The 10,000-nt window shown below is 48.6% G+C and overlaps 1 protein-coding gene across 4 annotated transcripts in view; it reads right to left on the reverse strand.

The window, feature by feature from the left end:
* The window catches only part of LOC121720857, a 101,724-nt gene that overhangs the window by 37,443 nt on the left and 54,281 nt on the right, over nucleotides 1–10,000 (reverse strand). For all 4 annotated transcript variants that reach the window (XM_042107334.1, XM_042107332.1, XM_042107336.1 and 1 more), the window contains 2 exons: nucleotides 4,177–4,471; nucleotides 1,587–1,706 (listed from right to left, as the gene is read on the reverse strand). In XM_042107334.1, coding sequence (XP_041963268.1) covers nucleotides 1,587–1,706; nucleotides 4,177–4,471 — 415 coding nt within the window. The remainder of the gene's footprint in view (nucleotides 1–1,586; nucleotides 1,707–4,176; nucleotides 4,472–10,000) is intronic.

Here is a 10,000-nt window from a genome sequence, read left to right on the forward strand (position 1 = left end):
GTTCTCCGTCTGCGGGGCGCTGTCAGCTATGCTAGGTGCGTGATTCTCCCTATTACAAGTGCTGTTATGGTACAAATCTTGCATTGGATGCCTTTAAGCTTGATGACTTTATATAATCCACATTGGACATGTTTGCCACCTGACAGAAAGTGAAATTAAATTCTTAGAAAAATCTGCCATTTTGAGACATCTGGTGAACAGAGGACAACATTTGCACACACTTGATGTAATTGAGACATTTTGTTTTGTCCCACAGATGTGAAAAGGGAATAAAACCTCTGGAAAGGCAGTGTTTCGCCTTTGTATGCAAAACTGTCCTTCTGACAGTAAGACAAATGCCATACACTGCTTGCGTGGCAGAATTAGGTTAATGTCCTTGATTAGCATTCAAAAACATTCAAGACGAGAAACGGCTCGGTTGTGCCAGAATGGGGTCCACAAATGTCAACAAAATTAATTAGATTGCAATGCACTCGACCAAATGAATTCAAAACACAATGGAAGCCCAAGCTCTGGTGGCTACACCAGTATAAAATAAACAGACTGCATGTGCACACACACACACACACACACACACACACACACACACACACACAAAGGCAATGTTTGAACTTGAACTTTTTGCCACCTTGTCCACACACTCACTCACACACACAAGCAGACCCTCACACACACACTATGAAAGATGGAGCCCCTTGCTGGTGGCCTGTCTCCCCTCCTTCTACATAAAAGCCTTTTCCATACACGCCCACAGGACACAGGGTGACATGAAGGCAGCTCAAACAGACTTTTGAATAAAGATGCACAAAAACAACAAATTAATAATAAATAAATAAAAACAATGCAGACGTGAAAAAGAGGTGGGGTTCTACCTGTCTTTTTTATCTGTGTTTAATGGTTTACAAGACTTCCATGCCATCTGCTTTTGAAGAAGAGTCCCCCCAGTCACACACACACACACATACAGACACACACCTTTCAGAATATAATTTAGAGGGCTGTTAGCTGTGTATGGGATGTTCTCAGGCTTTGGCAGAATGAATACATTTCTGCCAACTCAGATGGGATTAGGGAGAGGGAGAGAGAGAAAAAGGGAGAGAGAGGGAGAAAGAAAGAGAGGGAAAGAGAGAGAGGGAGGGAGAGAAAGAGAGAGGGGAGAGGGACAGGGAGAGGGAGGGAGAGAGAGAGGAAGGGACATGAGAGGATAAGGGAAAACAAAATGGAAGGTGCAAAAAAGAGGGAAAACAGGACTGCGGCTGTGGGCAAAGTGGTGTGTGTGTGTGTGTGTGTGTGTGTGTGTGTGTGTGTGTGTGTGTGCGTGTGTGTGCACGTGCATGTGTGTGTGGTATGTGCGTGTGTGTGTGTGTGTGTGTGTGTGTGTACATACTTAGCAATATGTGTGTGCATGTGTGGGAGAGATGGCTGAAGTAGAACGGAACACACATTCCCCTACACATACACACAGACACTAAGCCTCTTGACAACCCAAACCAACAGACACACACAGTGAAGTGAAAGAGCTGCCATTTAGTGCGGCACGAAGACGCCATTTGTCAGGGGCAGGCAGGTGAGTGCCACTGCCTCACCTGTCTGGGGATCCACGGAGAAATACTGCTGCCCCTGGACCAGCGTGTACACCAGCCGTGCGCTGTTGCCGTAGGTGGGGTCGTCCGCATCAGTAGCTGTCACCTGGATAATGGAGGTGCCTGAGGGATGGAGAGGAGCAAAGGGGAGCAGAGAGAGAGAGAGAGAAAGAGGGAGGAAAGAAGGGAGAGAGAGAGAGAGATTACAATCTGGTGCATACACACACACATTGAATGACTGGCCACAGCAGAGCACCAGTGGGGTGGTCACAGAGGATTTTGCAATCTGGTTGGTACATTGTTTTTTTCTTTTCTCTCTCACTTGCTCATTTTCCTCTATCTCTCTCTTTCTGTATTTCTATCTCCCTCTCCCTCTACCTCTCTATCTCCCTCACCCTCTCAGTTTGTTCTTCCTCTCTCTCACTCTCTCTGTGCAATGTGTGACAAATATGTTATTCACTTTGCCACTCTCCCTTGCTGCTCACCTCTCCCTCTCTCTCACTTTCTCTCCTCCTCTCACTCTCCCTCATTTTCTCTCTCTCTCCCTTTCTCTCTCTCCCTCTCTCTCTCTCTCTCTCTGTCTCCCTCCCTCCCGATTCTGTCTGTCTCACTTCATTTCGCTCCATCCCTATCTCCAATTCACTTTTGCTCTTGCATGCTCAATCTCACCGCCTGCCAGTGGCACCCCATCTCCCCAACACACACATACACACTCTCTCTCTCTCTCTCTCTCTCTCTCTCCCTCTCTCTCTCCCTCTCTCTCTCTCCCTCTGAGTCTCTCCCTCTGTTGACAGATCTGGACTTCTCTGTTTTGTTTTCTTTATTTATTTCTCTTTTCCCTTAACCCACCAAATAAATCAAAGGCCGTCAGCTTCGTGTGAGCGATTGAAATTGTTAGGAAAAATACATAGAGCCAAAAAAGAACCACAATTCCCATGAGGCAGCGGCTGACAAGCTCAGAGGGAAGGAGGGATTTGTGGGAGCAGCTGTTGCTGTTTTCTGACATCAAAGACCTGACAGTGTCACCAGGAGAGAAAGAGTGCAGGATGTGGCAGGTGGGTGTGTGTGCGTGCGTGCGTGCATGCGTGTGTGTGTGTGTGTGTCTGTGTACAGTATGTGTGTATCTCTCTGTGTGTGTGTGTGTGTGTGTGTGTGTGTGTGTGTGTGTGTGTGTGTGTGTGTGTGAGGAGGGGGGGGGGGTTAGAGAGCGGAGATGGGGCTTGGCAGGGAAGGGGGGTGTTGGGGAGTTGTCTGTGTGTGGGGCACCTTAAGTCTTATTCCTGATCCATCACAGGTAGTTAAGAAGCGGAGTTGAGGAAAAATGGAAGATCGAATGTGAAAGCAGCGCACCGGGCGCCAATGTTTTGATTCGGCGGCGGCAAGTAAGAATGATCAGATAGACAGATCAAAAGCAGATGAGACTGGGAGGGTTGACGCAACACGTAGAGAGGAGAGAAGAGAACGGAAGAGAAAAGACGAGACGAGATGAGAAGCCCAGAAGCAAACCAAGAACACAGCCACAAAATTGTCTGATGGCACATTTAATGTGTTTTTGCAGCTGAAAATGGATGTCACTTAAAAAACGATGAAAAGGAGTCCTGCATTTAGTTGTGCAAAGCCCAAAATAAGACACAAGCTATTCATGGTGATAGTCTGCCTACATTCCTTGCATGGTTAGACTTGAGCATTCAAGTCCTTAAAAATCAATCTTGAATTCAGCTGCAAAGGAGCATCACACATCCTGAAAGATATTCAAGTGAATCCATGTGAAACAAATTGACGCTGATTCAACCTCTAGGATAAATATTTTCCTCAACACATGAATAGATCATTTTTGATAATACCAAACGTTTAATCACCCCCAAAAGAGGACATCTCTGACAGATTTAAATGCGATGGCGGGCGGGCCGGCGCCGTAAATAGAAAAATTCATAAGATAATTTGTCAAGATTAGAACGCCCTTTGTTGCAACGACTGCCTTTGATGAAAATTAAAATCAAGACTCAGGAGGACTCCTTTTTTCTCTTCCGTCGTCTTTAAACAGATCATCAGTCTGTTGGAGAGACAAAGGACAGACGATAGGTTTGGTGGGAGGGTGGTGGCTCATCTCTGGTCTTGGGTATAGCCCCATTCAGCTAAGCTCTGCTCAAAGTTTCTTCCAATTAAAATTAAACATTTTCCACTCCACCATCATTGTGGTCTTGGGAATTAGGCTCTATAAAGCGCTATATACACCATAAACTATTGGAAGTACAATCTGCAATTCTATTCCAATATACTTTTCATCAAATTCAGGAAATTGTTCCTCATAGTCCTCTAACTATCCATTCTTTGTATGCACTCGGAAAAAAAAACTCTGAATGAACTGAATGAAGACTGAGCCATTCACTCCTAAAACTAATCAATAAATAGCCTTAGAAGCCAAGAATGGAGTGCTAATTGATTGGCTGTTGAGCTTAAACATCAATAACATTTCACCAGAATTATGGACTGTAACTTCAAAGATGCTTTATTAAGAAATAAAACTGGACTGAATAATTGGTGAGTGGATGATGGATGGCAACACGGATGCCAACATCCTGGAGAAGCCTACCTATGTTCGCCATCTCTGGCACGGTGGCACTGTAGGGTGCCTCCTCGAAAATGGGCGGATTGTCGTTGATGTCCTGCACGCGGATGATGAAAGTGGACGAGGGCTCGAGCGCCCGGTCGGTCTGTCGGTCGGTCGCTGTGGCGATTAGGCGGTACTCGTCCTTCTCCTCGCGGTCCAGGGGTTTGGTGACGTGGATGTTGCCCGTCTTCTCGTCGATGACAAACACAGAGCCGGCACCATCCCCACGCAGCTTGTAGCGTGTGCGGCCGTCGGCCCGGTCCATGTCTGTGTGGAGCTGAGGCAGAGAGAGAGAGCGAGAGAGAGAGAGAGAGAATATTAGAAAAAAAACAAGTGTATCGTTGACAACTCTAACAGCCCTTACCCATCCCACAGACAGAGATGGAGGGAGAAAACAAAAAAGAGAGAGCGACAAGACAGACAGATGGGGAGAGGGCCACAGAGAGAGAGAGAGAGACAAAGAGAGAGACTTGAATTTTAAACAAAACCCCATAACAGCCCTTACACAGAAATGAGAGACAAAAACAGAGACTTGAATTTTAAACAAAACCCCATATTCCTAAAACATTCTTAACAAAAAACAACAAGCAACAGCCCTTACACACAAAACAGAGAGAGAGGGACAGAGGGAGAGAGACAGAGGAGATGCAAGTGAGTGGTGGGAAGGAAGGATAGGATGCAAGAGAGAGACAGAGAGAGAGAGTGAAAGAGAGATTAAATGAAATGAAGATGGAACAAATAAGGCTTTGACAAAAGATCACCAGTGACAGAAGAGAATATAATCACAAATGACCCTGAAACATATTTAGAGATTGCTGCACAGTCTGTTCAGACTCCATCTATAAGTATTACACACACACTCAATACCACAAGAAAAGAGCCATGGACACCCAACACTGAAAGGGCCGCCGAGCATTGGGCCCTCTCCCAGCGGCCCTGTCTTAACCACTCACGCTGAGGATATTTACTACGGCCGACGTTGCCATGGTTGTTGGATGAGCCGCTGGTAGCTGGCTCTTCCCCTGCTGCCACCTACCCCCCCCCCCCCCCAATCCACAGCCCACCTCCCTAACGCCCCCACCCCTTGCGTGCAGCCATGTGTGTCTGGGTAATAGTCTGCTTGGCTGGGGGTACTGAGGCTGGGGCCGTGAGGCCCAGGGAGTGTGTGTGTGTTTGTGTGTGTGTTGGGGGGGGGGACACTGGAGACACATCAGCATTCATTCTCATTACTGCGCGTACGTGGCTGGAATGCACCACGCCAAAGCATGTGGCGCCACATCGCAGCAGGGCCAGGGCAGGGCTGGGCAGGGCTGAGTCGCCTGAAAGCCACCGGCGGCGCCCCACACTCCCACAGCAGAGTGTGACATTGCGAGATGGGGAAGAAAAATGCGTGGCGGGAGGCTCCCTTGATCGCGCGCATTGATGTGTGGCAACAGCTAAGCACATTCTCTAAATGGAGCAAAAATGGATATTTCTCAGGGAAAATATTCATTGGCTTATTTCCTCTTTTTTCTCCGTCTTTGTCGTTCTCCAGATTGCATTCTTCTGGGCTGGAGAGGGGGAACAGACTGCAGATGAATGCCTTCCTGCATCCCTGGACGCGGGGATATATTTTACATACTGACAGGAGAGCTGGCGATGGTTGCATACTTTGTCTCTTTTTTTTTGTATTTTGCACACATCTGTCTCTGTGCTATTCTTCTCTCATCGCCCATCTTTTTCTCTCTTCTCTCCCTCCATTTCTCTTCTCCCTCTGTCTTTCTCTTCCCTCTCTCTCCTGTAACGTGCAAAGCAGCCTAATTACTCTAAACACGGTTAATTCTGTCTTTGTCAGTCGAGCGTCTCTCATCAGCCAGCTTTCAGATTGGGACGGGAAGTAGAGCTCAAACAGCGGGGCTGCCAGTTGCCAGCTGCTGTGCGTTACCAGGGCGACAGCGGCCTGTGAGGTGGTATTTTTTCCCCAGAGTTGCCCGTGTCAGGCTCCAGCTTGTTTGGCTCTCACCATCACCCCATCACTGCACCCCCCCCCCCCCACCCCCCTTGACCAGTCGAGCCTGCCAGGAGTTTACATTCCACAGACCGAGGTTTTTTTTTTTTTTTTACTCCTGGCTGTCCACAAGAGCCTTAACGATCGACCTTAACGATAGGGCCTTAACGAGGGGACTTAACGAGGCCCTTAATGAAGCTCCTGCCATCGTTACAGCACAAGTGGCCGTGATGATGAAAGACCTGGCCAATCCCTTTTGGCTGCGAGAGCCCGGCAATGGAGCGCGTGTATCCCCGTCGCGCCGTGGATGACCTGATGAAACGACCTCGCTCACACACACACCTGCCTGGCTTATCAACAGCGTGCAGAGCAACCCCAGCAACAGATACACCTTGTTAGATCGCTTTCACCTTCATGTTGTCAATATCCCTTTCCAACACACCTTCATGTTGTCAATATCCCTTTCCAACACGGTCATATTTGGTAACAACGACTGCTGTGCAAATCACAGCCAATAAAGTGCTATGCGACATCCGACACAACAAAAGATGAAACCGAATATTGTTTTACTCGAGCGAAATTCAATGTGGCAATTATGTTTTCATAAAAGGAGCTGTAACACAAGCTACAAATTAAAAATAAATAATAATAATATATAAATGAAGAAATAAACTAACAATATCAGAGGGATCCAGCATGTCTTAGCCTGGGATGGCGCACTGGGACTTGGCAGGCCTATTCATGGCAGCCCATTGTATTTGTAAGATCTGGAACCCCTGGACTTTAAATCACCTAAATTACTTCTATTATCATAAGGTAATATGCTTATACTCATATACTCAATTTCACATTTTTGCAATAACCATAAATCATAAACCCTAGGAAAAAAAGCAAAAAGTATTCTGTGTCAACCTCTAAATTATTTAAATAACTTCTCGGCGTCTACTCAATTTCACGTTTCTGCAGCACCATAAATCACCATGCATAGAGGGAGGGAAGAGAACACATTCTGCATCTGTGCATTAGCTTAATGAACGTGCCCCCCCCCCCCCCCCCCCCCACCACCACCGCCACCTTGCACACACACACACACACACACACACACACACACACACACACACACACTGCAGGTCGTTCTGGTCGGTGCAGTGCTACACAGAGAGTTGCACACACTCAGAAAATGACAGTAGACTCCGATGGCTTTTTCCCTCTGATGGTTAAGACCCCAGCAGTGACTACGTACTGCAGCAGTGGTGGCTGTGTGCTTATTATAGGTGCCAGCGTGCGGTTAGAAGGGACCTCAATCCTCGCTGGCGCAGTAAGGAATCCTATCAAAGGCTTTATGGAGCTTGTGAAAGAGACTCCTATAGCCCCTCATGCACCTAATAAAGAGGATGACTCCTGGCGGCCTCTCAGGCTCTCTGCTCAACTCTCTACTCGAGAGCGGTCAGCCTCCTGCTTAGCGCTGAGGGTACACATCAGCCAACCAGCCGACCTAGCGCACCCACCGCCAGTGACCACGCTGACCAATCACACGAGTCACAGAGCACACTGCCTTCCCTCTCTTCGACTCCTCCTCCTCCTCCTCCTCCCACACTCTGCCATCACCATCCTCCTCCTCCTCCTCCTCCTCCTCCTTATCATCCTCATCCTCATCATCATCCTCATCATCATCAGCTCACTCTCTGTCTGGCACATCTGTCACGTGGGCTGCTTAGAGCAGATAGGGGAGATGGGGACATTATCTGCTATTATCTGCCTGAGCCAGACGGCTCTGCCATCTCTCTCTCTCTCTCTCTCTCTCTCTCTCTCTCTCTCTCTCTGTAATTCTCTTTCTCTCTCCCTATGACTCTCTCGGTCTGCGACGCACTCTCAAGTCTCTGGGTCTTCACCCCGTTTGACCTACCCCATCTGCTCTGCTCGGGAGGGTCCAGATCGAGCCCTCAAACAATTCGAGCTCCGGTTCGCCCCTTACCCCCCCACCAACTCCTACCGGACCGGCCAGCGCTGGCACAGGCGTTGGCACCAGCCGCATCAGCACCAACTGCGGGATCACCTGCGGCCGTCGGCGTTTACGGCTGTTGTGGCCCTGCAGGGCCCAGCGTGCTCCTCGGCCCGTGACTGGGTCCAGAGGCAGGGCCCTTATCTGGCCAGCGACACGTAATTAAAATGGGGACGGGGAGCAGAAGGGAGCGAGAGCTGATTAAAAAGTGTTTACCCCCGCCGGACTCCATGGCGTCGCCACAAAGAGCTGATAACTCCTCTGAGTGGGAATACAGTCCAGAACCCCACACGACCACCACACACACACACACACACACACACACACACACACACACACACACACACACACACACACACACACACACAAGCACACACACACACACACACACACACACACACACACACACACACACACACACACACTCCAGGGAGCAGGGGACCTGGCCATGGCTTTAAGAAGTGTGACTGGGACTGTAAGCAGAACTTGGAGTCCTCCAAAGCTAAAAAAAAAAACGCTCCGGTGGGAATATGCCAACTGGCCAAAGTATTTTCTTTTGTGCCTGTTTTTTTTTTTTCTCTTTTTTTTCTTTTTTTGGCCAGAGCTGACCGCAAACCCTTGGTTGTTTACTCACAGTCAAGTTGAGTGAGAAGAGAAAGGGAGTAAAGGAGAAAGAGAGCGAGAGAGAGAGAGAGAGAGAGAGAGAGAGAGCGAGAGAGAGAGAGAGGAAGAAGAAGAGCCAGAGAGGTCTGTGTCCAGCCTGGTCTCCCTCCCCTGTGGTTCTGAGCTCAATCAGAGTCAGTGAGAGCTGTCAGGTCCATTCTCAGGAGGAGAGCGGGCTGTCAGCTGCTAGTCTGCTAGTCTGGGTCACTGCTCTGGGTTGTTCTGGTGCAGGAAGGGTGGGAATAGTGCAGCCGGCCAGCCTACCTACCCCGGTCATCTTCTCCCCTCAGGCTCCGGCCAGCCTACGCCCCTTGTCCACCTCTCAGCCCATTAGCGGTAGCCACATTATATTATTCACCACACGCCTATATACCCCCATATATCATTAGCCCCAGCGCCTTAGCGCCTCACTATGACTTCTGCTGTTGCGTTCGGTATACATCATTTACGGGCAAACCCTTTTTCTTGCTCACCAAATATGGTAATCCAGCCTCTGATTACCATAATCAGCAGCAACATGAAAGAAAAATGTGTGGTCCTCGTTCATGGGGATTATTTGTTCCACGCGGCAAATGCGCCAGGCTGATGATGTATAGTAATAGTTTATGTGATATTTTTAGTAGGAGGGCGTTGGAAAGAGAGAGAAATAAAATGGGCACTAGGGGCTTGGCTCACTTTGGGTACGTTTAAAGGGCACGCCTCCCACATACATGGCGCTGCCCGCCAAGACGGGCTGATGGCACCAGAAAAGGAGTTTATAGCCACATGTGGTGCACCGGGGGGATGGGGGGGGGTGTTGTTTGGTGGCTAAAAAAAGAGTAAGTAAATAAATAAATAAGCACATGAAAGTGCTCACGCTGCGATCGGGTGGCATTGTTTAAGAGCGCTGCTGAGTCGGTCTCAGTAGATTTGTGCTAATGTGAATGTTTCGGAGTGTGTGTGTGTGCGCGCGCATATGTGTGTATGTGTATGTGTGTATGTTTGTGTATGTGTTCATGTGTGTGTGTGAGAGACCCCCCCCACCCCCACCCCCAGCTGACTCATTGACAATAGCCTCCTGGAGGGGAAGGAGAGAGAGAAAGAGAGACAGACAGAGAGAGAGAGAGGAAGAGAGAGAAGTGGAGCGTGAGTCCCAGAGGGCACTGAATAAATAT

This window comes from Alosa sapidissima, chromosome 1, assembly GCF_018492685.1.
Source record: "Alosa sapidissima isolate fAloSap1 chromosome 1, fAloSap1.pri, whole genome shotgun sequence".
In the NCBI taxonomy this organism is placed as follows: domain Eukaryota; kingdom Metazoa; phylum Chordata; class Actinopteri; order Clupeiformes; family Clupeidae; genus Alosa; species Alosa sapidissima.